Source organism: Myotis brandtii, unplaced genomic scaffold, assembly GCF_000412655.1.
Source record: "Myotis brandtii unplaced genomic scaffold, ASM41265v1 scaffold698, whole genome shotgun sequence".
Taxonomy (NCBI): domain Eukaryota; kingdom Metazoa; phylum Chordata; class Mammalia; order Chiroptera; family Vespertilionidae; genus Myotis; species Myotis brandtii.
In genome coordinates this window covers 166,326-183,133 of record NW_005370731.1, presented here as the reverse complement: position 1 = coordinate 183,133, position 16,808 = coordinate 166,326, and the positions used below count along the sequence as shown (strand labels likewise).

Genomic DNA, 16,808 nt, shown 5'->3' with positions numbered 1-16,808 from the left:
GAACGTGGGCCTGGCTTGTCCTGGAAACGCTCCCGGAGGAGAGCGGACGGAGGCCTGTGCCCCGAGCAGCCCGTGGGGAAGGCAGACCGGGACAGAGACTGGAAGTGTGGGGTGATGTGTTCAGTGAGGTGGCGAGTGACAGAAAGTACGGGAGACGCGCAGGGAAGCACCCCTACTATGTGCTGGGGGACTGACCTTTGCGGGTAGGCCTTGCAGAGGAAGAGGACACACAGGAACGTCAGCAAGAACCGAAGTGCAAGGCAGGGAAGCTAAAGACCCTGGTTTATAACATACTTTAGAGTCCAGCAACGACCCTGGAGGTTGGGCATATTGCTCCCCTTTGACAGATGAGGGCTCGCATGTTCAGAGCCAGCCCAGCGAGGGAGGGAGGGAGCCCGATCCAGTTCTCGGGTCCTGTTCTTTTCAGGCCACGACGCAGGGTGGAGTGAGTGGGGTCCTCGTGTGCAGGGTGGGAGCCTGAGACATGGCGACAAATAGACCAGAGTAGAATTCAGCATGAATTCATGGCACGAGGGCGGCCTGGCTTAGAGTTCTGTGGGAGCAGGAACACGTAGTGATTAAAATCCCCGGCTCTGGAAGGTCATAGCTGTAGGTTGGAATCTGAGCTTTGCCACTTAACTATCTGTGTTGGTGGTCCCTGAGGTCTCTGGAACGCTTTGTTTTTTTTTCATCTGTAAATTGGGAATGATAGTACTTAATAAGATGGCTGGAAGAGTCAGTAAGTTGGTGCTTGGGATGAAGTTAGCAGAGTGCTTTGGTGCAGCGTGAGTGCTCAACAATCCTTAGGTGTCACTGCTATTACTGTGTAGGGAGATGGCAATGCTGGCACGGACTGAAGTCATCGGGGAACTTCTAACAAAGTGGCCTTGAAAGAGGAAAATAATTAGGGTAGCGGATGGGAGCAGGGCCAGGGAGGGAGGCCGTCCCAGCAGGATGAGTGTAAGATTGGAGGCCCTGAGGTGTGTGGGCAGCAGTGAGGAGACCAGTTACCTGCCTCCTCTGAGGTGCTGTGTGACTGTGGCTTCCGCCAAGCTGGAGACTTGTGAGAAAAGAGCCAGCCTGGCCGGTGTGGCTGAGTGGTTGAACCAGGAGGTCACGTTTTGATTCCTGGGTGGAGAACATGCCTGGGTTGAGGACTTGATCCCCAGAAGAGGATGTGCAGGAGGCAGCCAGTTATATCTCCCTCTCCCTCCTTCTCTGAAATTAATAAAAATCTATTTAAAACAGAGAGAGAAAAGAGCAGAATTACCCTACATTTACCGAATAGCAGAAGCACTATTAGCCTGGCTTTGTACTGGCAAAGAATTTATATCCATTTCCTCCCCACAGCAATCTTGTGCGGTTGGAATTGTTTGCTCCATTTTACAGAACGGAGGCTGACTCCTAGAGGCATAGTGACTTGACTAAAGATCACCCAGAGAGAGGGGGGCAGAGCTGGGTGCTGAACTTGTGGCTCTTTGCTTGGCTCCCTCCCACCCCAGACACTCTAGCCCCCAGACAGGGCCTGTGTGGGTTTGGTGAACAGGCAAGGCCCCTTTTTAAATGCTTGTTTGTGGCTCTTCCGTGATTTGTCTGCTTCCTCTGTCTTGATGGCATTTTTAGGAACTTAAACCAATTGCTGCCTGGCACCATTCTTTTTCCCATATGTCTTATCTGCCCCCGTAGGACCTGGATCAATTTGGTGGTGATGATAGCTAAAGCTTGGGAAGCATGGTGGAGTTTCCAGAATAATAGAGAAGTTATATATTCAGTCACCATTGTGTTTTGCAGCAGCCCTACGGAATAGGAGGGCAGGAGTGAGTATTTGAGAAGAGAAATGAGTCTTAGAGAAGATAATGTCTTACCCACAGTCTCACTGATGGTTGGAGGGGAGGTTGATTTTGCATCCAGGTCTTTTACTGCTCTCCATGCTCATGGGCAGCCAGGCAGAGACAGTTAGACTATGAGAGGCTACAGAGGACGGAGGGGTGGGAGGTCATGTCCAGCTGAGACTGAGTGGAGCTAGGAGGTACTAGAGAGGCTCGAGTTGGCCGCTATTATCTCAGGCCCAGTGTGAAGGAGGCCAGTTCTAGCACCTGGCCTTGGCTTCCTGGGGGCCCACCAGTGACCCAGGCCAAGGCTGGTAGTGTCGAGAGCTTTGGCTTGCTCAGAGGGTATACAGACTCGACCCTGGGAATTACAGAGGCCTGAAGTGTGTGAGCTGACTTGCTCTTATTGAAAAGTCAGCATATTCGAAGAGCAGGGGATTTTGCATCAGGTGGTCTTCAGTACGAATTCCATCGCTGAACAGTATGACCCCGGTCAAGTCACTTGACCTCCCCAAGTATTTGAAATCATCATGAAACTCAAATGAGATTCTTCATATCCAGAGACGGGCCCTGGCACTTGGTGAGCACTTAGAAAGGCAGTGTTAGCTGTGGAAGTAGAGCTGAGCAGGTGCAAGCCCTGAGAGCGCTGGTGATGTGCTGCTGGTGATAGAGATGGGGTCAGAGGCTGGGTCTCCATTCCACACCATGCTGGGGCCCTACTGGCAGGCACTGCGGTGAAGTTTTGACCCGGAGTCCGGGAGAGGCTGGCATAAATTCTCAGGAAGTTGGGCTCCTGGGTTCCAATTGAGACACCAGCTTTGTGACCTTGATCCTGCTCCTTTTTTCTCTGAGCCTCGGTTTTTTGCCTGTCAGATGGGGAGGAAAAGAAGCTCCCCCGGTCAGTTGAAAAGGTCGTTATAAGCAGTTGATGAGGAATGATGTTCAGCACAAGATGCAGTACAGGTTGGAGATCCTGGTTGCTGCTGGGCCCCCAGACTACAGCCAGGGCCTCTCCCTCCCATTCCTAGAAAGCAAAGCACACCTCCTTGGAGCTGCCTTTGTCATGCAGCGTGCCCTGAGGGACCTATAGGAAACCAAATCCAGGAGACTGGCAGAGTCAGGGCTGAGCAAGGCCTGGGCCACATCAGAGTGGCTTGATGACAGTGCACAGACCCTAGAGCCAGGTTGCTTTGGTTCAAGTCCCACCTGTATGACTTCAACCATTTTCTTCATCTGAGAAGTGGGAGTCATCACAGTGCCTGCCTTTGAGGGTGGTGGTTTGATTGCATGCGTCATCCATGCAAAGCTCATACTAGAGTCCTGACGTATGGTGTGAACTGGAATATTCACCGCTGCTATTACCATCAAGGATGAAATCTGGAAATCGTACTAAAATCGGGTGTCTGAACCTGACAGTGGTTTTTTGTCATGCTCACTTACTTATGTCAGACTGCATTGCCAGGAAAGATGAAAGAATGAAGTATAAAATAAATATCAAAAATATAAGTCTTTGTTTTACTATGGTTGCAAATATCAAAAAATTTCTATATGTGACACGGCACCAGAGTTAAGTTAGGGTTTTTCAAAATGCTAACACGCCGAGCTCAAAAGGTTCACCATCACTGTTCTAGAGCCAGGTTGCTTTGGTTCAAGTCCCACCTGTATGACTTCAACCATTTTCTTCATCTGAGAAGTGGGAGTCATCACAGTGCCTGCCTTTGAGAGTGGTGGTTTGATTGCATGCGCCATCTATGCAAAGCTCATACTAGAGTCCTGGTGTATAGTGTGAACTGGAATGTTCACCACTGCTATTACCATCAAGGACGAAATCTGGAAATCGTACTAAAATCGGGTGTCTGAACCTGACAGTGGTTTTATGTCATGCTCACTCACTTATGTCAGACTGCATTGCAAGGAAAGATGAAAGAATGAAGTCCTCACTTCCTCTAACTAAATAATGAAAAAAAGCAACATATCACTTTGAAGATCACTTTGATGACTGGCATGCCCAGGACAAGCCCCTTGTGCCTTTAGACAGCCTGGGAGAAGGCCCCTGTGGGGTAGAGAGGAGCTGTAGGAGCTCCGCCAAGGGCACAGTCTCGGAGCACTCCAGCTGAGCGAGCAGTGCAGGGAGCAGAGGGCTCTGTGCAGAGATCTGTTTTCTGGGAGTGCGGGACGCGTGAGAGGAAGCGGTGGAGGGTGAGGGTTGGGAGGTCAAGGCTGGGAAAGTCACAGCCTACCGGGGAAAGGCTTTGAAAGCTAGAACAAGAGTTTGGGCTTTGGCTTGCTGGCAGTGGGGGAACCACGGGAGGGTATTGAGCAGTGAGGGCTGTGGTCAGCCTTTCCTGGGGAAATTGCACACCTCACTCCTGCCCTGTATAGGTTCAAGGACTGCTGCATATCCTTCCTTCTCCCTCCCCCTCCCCCCCCCCCCCCCAAAAAAAGATCAGGAATTGGCCTGGCCTGGCCTGGCTGTGGTGACCCTGTTCTTCTGTCTCCAGAGAGATCCTGGTAGAGGAGAGCAACGTGCAGAGGGTGGACTCGCCAGTCACAGTGAGTACCCGCTGTCCCTCCGAAGCCTGGCGTGGTTTGGAGGCATGTAGACATTCGCTGTAGTCTTGTGGGCTCCCTCATCCCTGGGAGCCCCATCTTCAAGGGCCCCTCGCTGTAAGAAATGGAAGTTGTGGGAAGGGTCTTTTGACTTGTTGGAGAGAGACTCTGGGCCAGGGCAGAAGGACCCTCCATTTGGTAAGTGATTCTACTCCACATGTTTCTACATGTTCTTTGTTGTCAGGAACTTCATTCTGGGTACCTTGAGGGGAGCAGGGAAAGCAGGGGCCAGGTCCTCCAGGAGCTGCAGGTCTGAAAAGACCTGGCTCTAGCTCTTGCCCAGAGAATAGTTGGCATTCAGTGTGGGATGGAGGTGGACTGCAGACCAGGCTAACGTGGGGTGGGACAGTAGATTTTGGGCCCTGAGAAGCAGAGGCTTAGCGCTGGCTCTAGCTCTTGCCCAGAGAATAGTTGGCATTCACTGTGGGATGGAGGTGGATTGCAGACCAGGCTAACGTGGGGTGGGACAGTAGATTTGGGGCCTGAGAAGCAGAGGCTTAGCTAAGAGTGATAATTTGAAGATATCCCCTGGGAGCAGAGGCTTTTAGATGGTGAGTTCCCACACACCTTCTCCCTTCCCAGGTATGCGGTGACATCCATGGACAATTCTATGACCTCAAGGAGCTGTTCAGAGTGAGTGTGGGTCAGCACTGGGGAAGGTGACCTGGAGGGTGACTGGAAGGCCCCTTTGAGAGGGAAAGCTTGAATTTGGTGAGTGGAGTGGGGGCAAGAGGCCTCTAGTTAGGTGGGCCCTTTGTGAAAGAAGGGCTTCAACTTGACTGAGTAGGGGACAGTTTAGGACCTTCTCCCTCCCCCCAGGTGGGTGGCGACGTCCCTGAGACCAACTACCTCTTCATGGGGGACTTTGTGGATCGTGGTTTCTACAGCGTTGAAACGTTCCTCCTGCTGCTGGCACTTAAGGTGGGGACTGCTGTCTTCTGGAGCCCAAACCTGGGCCACCTCAGGCCTGACCTGTCTGCATCCTTTCCGCCCTCCTCTCCTGCTCCATCCACCCCCAACTCTGAGCTGTGCTGCTGGTGATGACAGATTCTGCTTGGCAAGGGTGGTCACAGAAGCTTTCCTTGACTTGGGGGCACCTGATTGGGCCCCTGGAGGATGAGGTCAGAGGGGTGGCATTGTAGGGGAGGGAATAGAGGCTCAGTCTGCTCAGAAAATGACAAGGAGTTGAGTTCAACTGGATACAACATCCACTGGTGGGAGAGAGGTTGTAAGGGGCCAGATGACAAAGCACCTTGAATGTCTTGCTAAGGTCTTGGTCTCTCTCTGGGAGGTGAAAGAGGAGCCTTTAGGTGTGTAGTTGATGGGGTGCTGGCGGCGGTTGGGGGGTGTTGTATTTTCTGAAGGAGGGCTGGGAGCCTATGAGGTGGGTACACCACCATTCAGGCAAGAGATGGCATTAATCTGGGCCAGGGTGGTGATGAGGATGGAGTGGGGCTGACAGATGTGAGGAGATGTAGGAGGGAGAGAGAGAGCCTGGACCCCAGCCCTAGCTTGGTGGTTACTTTCAGGTTCGCTATCCTGATCGAATCACCCTGATCCGGGGCAACCATGAGAGCCGTCAGATCACACAGGTCTATGGCTTCTATGATGAGTGCCTGCGTAAATATGGCTCAGTGACCGTGTGGCGCTACTGCACTGAGATCTTTGACTACCTCAGCCTGTCAGCCATCATTGATGGCAAGGTAGGCTGCCCAGGGCTCCGTGGGGGTGGGAGAGGTGGGAGAGGCACTGGGCCTCAGCCTCCCTTCCCTCCTGCCTTGCTCTCCCCTGTAGATCTTCTGCGTGCACGGGGGCCTCTCCCCCTCCATCCAGACCCTTGACCAGATCCGGACGATTGACCGAAAGCAGGAGGTGCCTCATGATGGTCCCATGTGTGACCTGCTCTGGTCTGACCCTGAAGGTGAGGGCAGGTGGGGCAGGGCAGCCAGGCTTTATCCTTAGTTTGCTGAGACACTGAGTCCTTTGGTTAAAGCAAGTACCTTGAAAGGACACTGAGACCAGGTACGTTTGGGGAAGAGCAGAGCGGGCTGGTCTTCACTGGCGTCTGTCCTTGACGTGCAGACTGGCTGGCACCCTCAGCAGGGGCATGGGTAGCTGGGTGCTTTGAGCTCGGGCGGAATTAGGGTCTGTGTATCAGAGGCTTGTTTAGGACAAAATCATTGGCTCCCTGCATGCGAAGGGGCTTTTGCAGAGGTCAAATGCTTACAATGATCGGCCTCTGAGAACCCCTCATTTGGGGAGTTCCTGAGCTAGTATGGAGCAGGGCTGAGGCTGAAAGCCTAGGTACCAGTCCAGGGCTCCTTCTGCTATAAGACAGTCTCCACTCTCCCCCTGCCATGCCTGAATGCCCTGTTACAGCTCCCAGACTAGCTGTGGCAGCCCTTGCTCACACCTGTATGCGGCGTGGTTCTTAGAAGCACCACCTTTCACTCCCCTGTGTACCTAGTTAGACAGTAACTTGCATGGCCACTCCGATTGAGGTGACTCCAACTATCAGGAAAGTCTCATCATTGGAGCTTACCTGCTTCAACATTTGCAGAACCCCCAGAACCCCCCAGAACACAATCAGGCCCTGTCCTCTTGCCCCACAGGCCTGATTGGGGGAGGGGGCAGGATATTCTCCTTCGAAGGGCAGTGGGCAGTCAGATGCCTTGAGGACACCTCTCCCCATCTCTGCCTTCATTTGCCTCAGACACAACAGGCTGGGGTGTGAGCCCCCGTGGGGCTGGCTACCTATTTGGCAGTGACGTGGTGGCTCAGTTCAATGCAGCCAACGACATTGACATGATCTGCCGTGCCCACCAACTGGTGATGGAAGGTTACAAGTGGCACTTCAATGAGACTGTGCTCACTGTGTGGTCGGCACCCAACTACTGCTACCGGTGAGCTGCCTGGGTCAGGAGGTCACGGTGGGGGTGGGATCTAGGCTGACAGACACTAACTGCCGCCCTCGCCCTCCGACTTGCAGCTGTGGGAATGTGGCAGCCATCTTGGAGCTGGATGAGCATCTTCAGAAAGATTTTATCATCTTTGAGGCTGCTCCCCAAGAGACGCGGGGCATCCCCTCCAAGAAGCCCGTGGCTGACTACTTCCTGTGACCCCTTTGTCCCCTGCCCCCACCCCCCTCCAGTCCCTCTGCCCTTGGACCACTGTGACTCTACCCTCTTCTCCAGATGGAGGCTGGGCATGGGGGCCTGTCCCCAGCTCTGCTCTCCCTCAAAGAGGGCACTTCGAGGGTGAGGACTTTCTCTGGAGAGGCTCGGAGCCTGAGCTCCATGCTCCTCTCCTTTCTCCCCACCTGAACCATGAAGTTTCCAATAATTTTTGTTTTTCTTTTTTTCATTTTTTTTGGTTTGTTTTTAGATAAAAAATTTTGAGAAAAAGAAAAAATTCTAATAGAAGAACTACGGTCTTTGGACTTGTGTCAGACTTGATTGGGGATGAGCAGTGCTGCTGCCTGGGACCTGGGATGGACCCCACCAGGAAGGTGAGGCGCAGGCCAGCCCACTTGCCCACAGCCTCCTGACCCATCCACTGACAGTGACCGCTCCTGAGTGCGAGGTAGAGGGCCGGCCCTCAGAGACGGCCTGTTTAATTCTCAGAACAGTGAGTGTCAGGGCATTGCTTCCCCCGTTTTCTTGAAGAGGAACCAGGCCCAGAGCAAGTGGATTTACACACACAAGATCAAGCAGCTGGAAATGGCAAGTCTAGGTCAGGGGCCGGGGTCTCCCCACAAAACCTTCGCTCACCCAGTCCCTCCCAGGGCCAAACACCATTAGCCCAATGTTTCCGGAGCACTGATGTCTTTTGAGTTTTATTAACAAAAATACTCTGGTGTGGCTCGCACTGGGGCAAGGAGATAATGACTAGCTGAGCCCAAGGGTGAAGCCAGGAGTTGGTGGTGCTGGTCCAAGGCCCCATTTGGCCAGGCAGAACCTCCCTCTCTTCGCACGGAGGTGAGAGCCTGGAAGGGGAAGCTGGCCCCAGCTGGACTCCCAGCAGCTTAGCCAGAGCTTTGAAGCCAGAGGGGGTGGGAATGAAGTCAAAGTGTGAAGTGGGGTGGAGGAGGCCCAAGGCAGCCATTTGGTGTGGGGGATGGGGTCAGTGGAAGTGAGGGGGCTACGGCCTGGGGGAAGGGAACTGGAAATTTGTAATGGAGCCTGAGGGAGGCAGAGGGGCCTGGCAATGGCTCAGTACATTGGTTTGGACCCCATGTCCAGATAGGCCCCAGGGTAAGGTAAGGGCAAGGGGCCCCCTTGGAGGAAGTGTGAGGCAAAGGGTGCTGGGGGTGCAGCCGCCGGGTACCCTGAGCTTCCTGGCCCAGACTGCAGCTCTAGGAATGCAGCTGAGTAGGGGGCTGGGCGCCCCGAGTCTGGAGCCTGAGGGAAGCTGGGGTTCCTGAAGTGGAAAAAGGTGTCAGAACATTGGAGAGGGACCCCCACACTGGAACAGCCCAGCCTGTGCCCTGGTCCCACTCACCTGGTTGGAAGGTGACTGGGAGCCCCATGGAAAGCTGCAGGGTGCAGAAGGTAGGCCTCAGCACTGGAGCCACCACACACAGGAGCTGGGGCAGGGGCAGCTTCCCTGGGCGCGGGGGCCTGTTCTGGATCTGACTCACGAACATCCCCACCCAGGGTGGAGTCACAGGGACCACCTGGTGCATCTCGGGAGACAGAAGAACCAGGTTGGGCTAAGGGAGATCAGCACCTCAGGCCTGGCCCCATCACCATTGGGACTGTACTCACCTCCACTCCCATAGGCCTCTGTGGCTACTGGCTCTGGGCCCCGCAGTTTCCTCTTAACACGGGCATCTCGCTCCCTGGGAAAGACAATGATGATAGTGATGATGATATCACTTACCAGGTGCTAGACATTCACCCTACCAGGTGTCATTACTATACCCATTTTTCAGATGAAGGAACTAAAGGCCAGAGAATTAAATAACTAGAAAGTAGTAAAGCTGGGACTTATTCCCCACTTAGAACTTTCCAGTGGTTTCCTATTGCATTTAGAATAAATGGAAACTTCTTCCCAAGCTACGAGGCCATCCCACCTTGCTCTGGCCATCTTCACTAGCTGCCTTTCAGTCTTCTCTTCTGTCCCCTGTTCACCTGCTTAACTCATCCTTGTCTCCATTCAGGCATAACTTCCTCAAGGAGGTCGCTGACCACCCATAGCACAACATGCCCTCCCTGGTAACATTTGTCATAGTTACACTGTTAACATTTGTTAGGGTCATCTTGATTAATGTCTGTCTCTTCTGCCTTGAAGGCAAGGACCAGTTCAGGGGGCTGTACTCAGAATAAAAGCCAAAGTCCTAACTAACCCTTTACTGTTTAACATAATCTGTCTCCACCTCTCTTGTCATTCACGGGTGTGTTCCCACCTCAGGGCCCTTGCACATGCTGGTTCCACACTCAGCATGCTGTTCCCAAATAGCCACATGGTTCCCTCCCACATTTCTGTCTAGTCTTTTCTCAAAGGTCTCTTCTCAGTGAGGCCTTTCCAGGCCTCTTATCTAATAAATACCTCACTGCAGTTCTTCCTTGCCTTCTTTTGTCTTTAGAACTTACCCCTAACATATATCACTGCTCTTGTTTAGTTGTCTGCTTTGCCCACCAGTGTATTAGTTCCATGAGGACAGGGCTTTCGTTTGTCCTCTTTACTGATGCTTCTCCAGTGCCTAGAACTGTGCCTGGCACATAGGTGCTAAATAAGTATTTGTTGAATCAATGAATGAATAAATGTTTTAATTTACCATTAATGTCTATTAACTCCCCACTATGTGCTTGACACATAGTGGGGGATTAATAAACATTTGGTGAATGAATGAGTGAATGAATGAACGGTGCCCACCTCTTACAGTTTCTGCCATTCTCCCGGAAACCTTTGGCAAAGGGGTTGGCTGCAATCTTCAGTTGTGTGATCTGGGGGCACATATCCAGAGTCAAAGCTCCTGCAGCTGAGGCAGGGTGCCACCACCCACCCCCCTCAAGCAGGGTCACTCACCCGTGGGTTCTGGTAGGCTGTCACAGAGATGAACATGGTCTCAGGGAAGCGAAAGGAGGCAACGCCCCCCCAGTGTTGGCTGCAAAGCTGTGCGGCCCGCACTAGGTGTACGCGGGGCTGATACTTGTGCATGGAGTGCAGGATCAGCTGGGAGGGAAGAAACAGAAGTGACCCCTAGCCCTGGGTTCCAACCCCAACCCCCAGCCTGGGGTCCCAGCCTGGGCCTCACGTGGCCATGAGGGTCCAGTGTGCTGTTGGTGAGCTTGACCCGATGGAAAGATACAGGCTGCCGCATCCAGTGGGCACCAGTAGCAGGGGAGTCAGGGTGAATGTAGACACGGTCAGGCAGGCGGGGCTCGGCTTTGCCGCTGGGCTCCCAGCGCCGTCCCTGCCAACGGTAGCGAGCTCCGTCTACTGGCACCACATCCAGAAGGAACAGGTAGCGGGCCTCAGGGTCCAGGCCAGTGACTGACACTCGACAAGCGGGGAACATACGTCTGGATGGGAAAGAAGACAGGAGAGCCTTGAGCTACCCAGCAGCTACAAGCAGGCACAGTGCTGACAAGGGGGCAGAGCCACCAGCTCAGAGTTTGTCAGGGAACATTCGAGCTGGAGTTAGAACTGGGGGGAGGGCCTGGAAGCTTGTTCCATCCCATTTTTAAAATCTTATATTCATTTGGGCACTATTTTAACACAGGCTATTTTAAATTTCAGCATTGTTTTCTGTGTGTTGTCTCCAGGAATCTTATAAGTCTACTTTCCTATAAAATTTGGTCTACCAAAATCAATACATAACTGATTTGACTAATTATAGCTTAAAGTGACAAAATATTTCAATGAAAACTAAGCATATTATTCATGAGTTAGGTCTCAAGGTTTTGGTTTCATAGGAAGGAAGCTCTCTATTATGTGGATCTGTAAAATGATCCAAACTTCAGAGACAGGAAGCTGATAACTTGATTTATCTTAATGGCTTTGGCTCTTGAATAAATGATAATGGTTTGTTCTTCTTATAAAAAGAAATGGAGCCCGGCCGGCATGGCTCAGTACTTGAGTGTAGACCTATGAACCAGGAGGTCACGGTTTGATTCCTAGTAGGGGCACATGCCCGGGTTGCGTGCTTGATCCCATGTGGGGTGTGCAGGAGGCAACTGATCAATGACTCTCCACCCATTGATGTTTCTCCCTCTCCCTTCCACTCTCTAAAAATCAATGGAAAAAATGTCCTCTGGTGAGGATTAACCAAACACACACACACACACACATCCCAACCCTGCTTTCAATGGAGAAGATACCATGCCAGGGCCTGAGTTCCTGGCCTAGATAAAGAGCTCCACAAGGTGTCCTCTGGTGAGGATTAACCAAACACACACACACACATCCCAATCCTGCTTTCAATGGAGAAGATACCATGCCAGGGCTCGAGTTCCTGGCCTAGATAAAGAGCTCCACAAGGCCACACACTGACCATATCCCTGCCTCCAAGGTGACCCCGGATCTAGTCATGTGCTGACAAACCTTAATGCTAACCCTGATCCTAGCCAGACTTCCCTGACGCTGGTCACTGGCTGGCCCTTGACTCTAGTTATAGTCTGAAGCCCAACTCCAGCCATAGACTGACCCCTTGATCTAGGCCACATGCTAAGCTATAATCCAGCCAGACTTTCTGGACATGGCCCAGACTGACCTATGGCTCTTGCCTTAGGTTGGTCCCTAAACCAACCACAGGCCTTTGCCACATGACCCGTGATCAGTCACTGAGTAACCCCTGGCCCAGACCACAACCACATTCTGAACTTAGGCAGAGCTCTAGCCCCCCTAGAAACCCTCAAACTGGCCCCATCACCAGGAACTCTGCCTTTCCCAGAGACCCCCCACCAGAACACACTGGGTCCTGTGACCCTGGCCCAGCCCCCTCACCTCCCAGCTTTGGTGATGATCATCTCTGTTCCCACAGAATTGAACTCTTTCCACAGCTCCTGGTTCTCCAGGCTCAGGCTGACTCCAGGGAGTGAGTGAAGGGCCTCTGGGGCTGGAGGAGACGGCTCAGTGCCCAGGGCTGGGGGCAGAGGGGGAAGAGGTGGGGGAGCCGCCAGGGTGCGGGGAGCAGCCTCAATCCCGGAGAGGAAGCAATCCAGTTTGGGAGTGTCCAAATCTGGAGATGGGGGGAGAATGAGGAGCCAGCCCAGGTCCACAGCAACCCTCAGTCCCTACAGGAGCTCCTCCCAAAGCTCACCAGGGTAGCGGTAACCCTCTGCCAGGGCAGGCGGGAAGCTGGAATCGGTCACTGGCTGGGGGGGCCCAAGGCGGTAGCCGGTCCCCAGGGAGGGGTACAACTCTCTTGGGTGATACATGGAGTAGTCCTGTCTGGCCTCAGGTCTGGCTGCCTAGAGTCCCCTGGTGCTGGGAGATGCCCCCTTTATAGCTCACAGCTCAGCCCCTTCCAGACCCAGGATCACAGCCCCTCCCTCTTTGGGGCCCTGGAGTTGGGCTGGGGTGGAGACCCCTGGGGCCTGGAAGGGGTACAAGAGGGGGCCGGATACCTGGGCACCCTCCCCCGCAGGCTTCATTAGCCTCGACCCCCTGCCCCTCATTACATAATTAACTCCTCGGCCTGATTGATCCCCGGCACTTGGACAGGGACGCAGTTTGGCGCTTCCGGCCAGCTGGTCCCCGTTCCCACGGGGGGAGCCCCAGCTAGGGCTAAGCTACTGAGGGGGCGGGGCCTGCACCCTGGGATGGAGCCTGGAGCCCTGGGGCAGACCTTGGCGGCTCAGACTCCTAGCAGGTGACCCCCACCACCCTCACTGGGAGGATGGGGCTTGGAGGGAACGAGCCGGCTGGAGGGATGGAGCCTGAGCATATTGTTACGCAGGGCACTGGAGTCCGCAGCCGAGGGCCGAACCCTGGAGCCCTTCCTGGTTTTCATTCTCCACCTTCATTCAAGTCTCAAAAGTTTACAGGTCTCCACAGCTCTACAGCCCCCAACCGGCTGCTGCCTGGGTTTTTCAGAAGGTCCCGTGCTGGGGAGCACTGGGAACTACACTTCCCAGCAGACCCAGCGCCAACTTAGCCGCAGAGAAGATCGAGAGATGCCGCGGGGGCCGCTGGGTGGTGGCAAAACGCTAAGGTTGAGAAGACGATCAACCGAGATCAAGGTCTAGGGAGCCAGGGTGGGCTCCGGAATCCCGGGCAGTGAGACCTGTCCCGGGTCCTAGAGAAGATGGCTGAGGCCAGGCCCCAGGAGCGCAGACTCCCACCTTTAGCCGGTGCCTACCTACCTGCTGCCCCATTGGGGCTCAGATGGGAACAGTCTATAGAGGCAGGATTCTGCACTTGAGTTCCCCCTTCCCGATTCCACATAAGCCTGGGGCTGTCTCCGCTTCATTGTTTTATTATATACAAACGCTACAGAACTAGGGGAGGGGACACGCGTGCGGTAAGAGGCGCCCAGTGGGAGGAGTTCACAGGGCAGACGCTGCACTGGGCTAAGAGAACAGCACACAGGGCCATATCGATGGGGTAGGCGGGGCGGGAAGAGGTTAAAAAATGAGATCCAAGCCAGCCAGATCGCAGGGAGGTGGGGGTGGTGGTGTCCCACCTTCTGATCTCCCCCCAAGGTCACAGTGCATGCAATAAAATATATGTACAGGAGCCGAGTCCTTCCTCTGCAGGGGCTCTGCGGGTCCAGAGCTCCCTTCCGGCAGGGAAGGGAAGCCAGTGGCGCCCCCTGGCGGCCAGGCCGGGCTGGAGCCACATGAGGCAAGAGTGGGGGTCAGTCCCAGCCGTTGTCTTTGATCATGTGGTTGAGTTCAATGATGTACTTCCCCTCTTTGTACTTCTGGCTGCTCTCGAAGGCCTGTTCCTAAAAGGAGGGGAGAGCCTGTCATCCCTGGAGCAAGGGCCTTACCAGCAGGGATAGAGGTTGGGGCATGGATATGACTGGCCCTATTTCATATCTGAGGAAGCTGTCACCCAGAGAAGCCAAGCCATCTGCCCACAGACACAGAGCTGGTAAGTGGCAAGGTCGAGTTTCTCGCTAGTGGGATAGACAGAACTCCCTGAGTAGTGGGTGCTTTTAAAAGTGCTAATGTTGGCTCCAACAATGAGGATATGTAAGTGTCTACAAGACCCAGGGATTACAAACTGGTAGCCCGAGTGCCAATGTTGGCCTACATGTGTGTTTGTTGGCCAGTAGGGAATTTAATAGAAATAACTGAATTACTAACATAGAGGCAGGCTGTGCTGCCTCCAATCTATGTTGCCCCTTTTGCAGGTCCACAGTATCTGCTTGGCCCTGCAAGCACTTGAGTTTTTGACCTCTACACTGGCCACCTCTTTGTTTTACAAAGTTCCAGGGAGGCCAAGCCACCTGCACAGGTACACAAAGCAAATCTGTGGCAGGGCCAGGGGTGAACTCTGGTCAGGGCTGCCTGTCTGCCTCTGCCTGGGGCATCCACATCACCAAGGCCCCACAGCTCCAAGCAGCTGCAGTTTCCCAAGAGCATCTTCTGCTGCTGCATCTAATCTGATCTCCATAACAGTCTTGGGTGCCAAGTGGTGGCTTTATCCTCCACTGCCAGGTAAGGAAATGCAACGCGGAGCAGTGAAATCAGACCCTGGACAGCAGCAGTGGTAAGGAGGCCAGTGGAAAAGGAGGCACATGGACCCAAGCTCTGTGTGGCTGTGGGGTCTTGGGCAACCTCTCTGACCCTCTGAATGGTAATAGAAGCTGGGGTCAAGGGTTTGGAGTTAAAAACAAAATCAAGTAGGACTCTGGTCCCTATTATGTTACTTGCTGGATGTGTGACCTTGGGCAAGTGACCTAACATCTCTGGGCTTCCTTCTTTTGTAAAGTGAAGAGAAAGTAGACTCTACCTACAGGATTGTTGTAATTATTGTTGTGATGCACATAACAATAAGCATTTTTGGTAATAAACGGTAATTCTGATTATATCATCATCTCTAAAATGGGGTGCTTGTGCCTGTGAGGAGATGGATGGGTTACGAGAGAAAAAAAAAGCCTTTGTCTGATATGAGAGATGAAAACATGGTCAGGGGATGAAAAGACTGTTTGACTTGTGTGAGCTGGGCCCATACACTCTGAAAGATTATCCGATGACTGCTTGTGATGTGAGGTCATGTCAAAAGCTAGCTTGGGATCAGAGGTCACTGACTCACATATTTCCAGCCCAAAGTGGTCTTGCAGTTCTCGCAGTGGATATCAGCGACAGCATGAAGGCCTGTCAGCAGCACCCGCTCCTCGGCTGGCCCGCAGCCCACGTTCACCCTGTGGGGACAGGGGGCAGTCCCAGGGAGGGTCCCGCCATCACAAAGCCCAACTCTAGCTTGTATCCAACTGTGTCTGTCCTTAGCTTCTTGCCTGAACCAAGGGGCTTTGAGGGTCTCAGCATGGTGCCATGGGTCACAGGTCACAATAGAGGTCAGGAAAAGAAAGACAGGAGGCCAAATACTCACACAGAATTGAAGAGGTAGGCACGCCCCTGACTGCCCTGGAAGGACTAAAGGATGAAAGGGAGAGAAGAGGGGGTCAGGGTGGGGAGCTGCCAAGCAGCCCTCAAGCCTCCCATTCCAGCCCCAACTATGATCCAGTTACCTTGGAGATGAGGTCGTCGTGGTTGGCCAGGTGGGCACGGCAGTGGGCACAGCTATACCTCCGGTGACAATCATCCAAGTAGGCCTGAAACGTCTTGGGTTTTGAAATCCGCACCATGGCGGGGGCCAGGGGCAGTGGCCCCACGCGGGGAGCGGCCCACGGAGAGCAGAGGGAGCCCAGTGCCTGTTGGGGAGGGAGGGAGTGTATTGTCAGGACCCCAGCCACACACAAGCGGGCACGCCCAGGGCCACGGGGACTCTCTCAGTGTCACACTTGGCTGCTGTCTCCTCTCCCCAGAGCCAGCAGCCTCTCCAGGGGCCAGAACTGGCTCAGTTTTGACTCACTGAAGAGGCCCCAAGTTGCATCATTGGGGAAACTGAGGCTAGGAGGAGCCCAAGATGAGTCACCCACCTGCTTTCAGCCTCACCCCAGCTGACCTGGCAACTGAACCTGGAGGAAGGGGCTCTAGAGTGGATGAGCTGTCAGCTCTGTTTAGGGGAGCAGGAAGTGGCTAGGAATTGGATGGTCTTTAGGACCTCAGCTGAACTGCGGGGGGCGGAGCTGGGGGGCGACTGCAAGTACCTTACGGGGAGCTCACCTGGGGGAAAGGTCCCGCACCCGGAGGAGGCTGGGGCCTCCCCGAGGTTGGAGGGTCACCGAGGGGGGTGGAGCTCTTACCTGGGGACGCCGAACCTCGTCTATGCCGAGGGGCTCTTACCTGC

General features: G+C 53.8%; 3 protein-coding genes across 7 annotated transcripts; 1 reads left to right on the top strand and 2 right to left on the bottom strand.

The window, feature by feature from the left end:
• Positions 1-4,331: 4,331 nt before the first annotated feature.
• PPP4C (protein phosphatase 4, catalytic subunit) lies at positions 4,332-7,864 on the top strand. Of its 3 annotated transcripts, none has more exons than XM_014529830.1 (7): positions 4,332-4,382; positions 5,022-5,072; positions 5,259-5,360; positions 5,969-6,142; positions 6,234-6,360; positions 7,153-7,342; positions 7,429-7,864. In XM_014529830.1, the coding sequence occupies exons 3-7, from the start codon at positions 5,295-5,297 to the stop codon at positions 7,556-7,558; spliced, it is 687 nt and encodes a 228-aa protein (XP_014385316.1). In that variant the 5' UTR covers positions 4,332-4,382; positions 5,022-5,072; positions 5,259-5,294; the 3' UTR covers positions 7,559-7,864. The 3 variants fall into 3 exon arrangements, with proteins under 3 accessions (XP_014385316.1, XP_014385315.1, XP_014385314.1); XM_014529829.1 differs by having other exon boundaries at positions 4,334-4,382; positions 5,327-5,360; positions 7,429-7,783; XM_014529828.1 differs by lacking the exons at positions 4,332-4,382; positions 5,022-5,072; positions 5,259-5,360 and adding an exon at positions 5,479-5,560 and having other exon boundaries at positions 7,429-7,783.
• Positions 7,865-8,258: 394 nt separating this feature from the next.
• TBX6 (T-box 6) lies at positions 8,259-13,845 on the bottom strand. 3 transcript variants are annotated; one of them, XM_005881983.2, is made up of 8 exons: positions 13,751-13,845; positions 12,390-12,624; positions 10,699-10,966; positions 10,470-10,616; positions 10,317-10,387; positions 9,206-9,279; positions 8,940-9,123; positions 8,259-8,858 (listed from the first exon to the last, which is right to left on the bottom strand). In XM_005881983.2, exons 1-8 carry the CDS (start codon positions 13,830-13,832, stop codon positions 8,651-8,653), a joined length of 1,269 nt encoding a protein of 422 aa, XP_005882045.1. In that variant the 5' UTR covers positions 13,833-13,845; the 3' UTR covers positions 8,259-8,650. The 3 variants fall into 3 exon arrangements, with proteins under 3 accessions (XP_005882045.1, XP_014385313.1, XP_005882043.1); XM_014529827.1 differs by having other exon boundaries at positions 8,940-9,114; XM_005881981.2 differs by having other exon boundaries at positions 12,706-13,839.
• On the bottom strand, positions 13,844-16,808 carry YPEL3 (yippee-like 3). The gene is made up of 4 exons (XM_005881980.2): positions 16,087-16,808; positions 15,948-15,991; positions 15,651-15,759; positions 13,844-14,334 (listed from the first exon to the last, which is right to left on the bottom strand). Exons 1-4 carry the CDS (start codon positions 16,201-16,203, stop codon positions 14,245-14,247), a joined length of 360 nt encoding a protein of 119 aa, XP_005882042.2. The 5' UTR covers positions 16,204-16,808; the 3' UTR covers positions 13,844-14,244.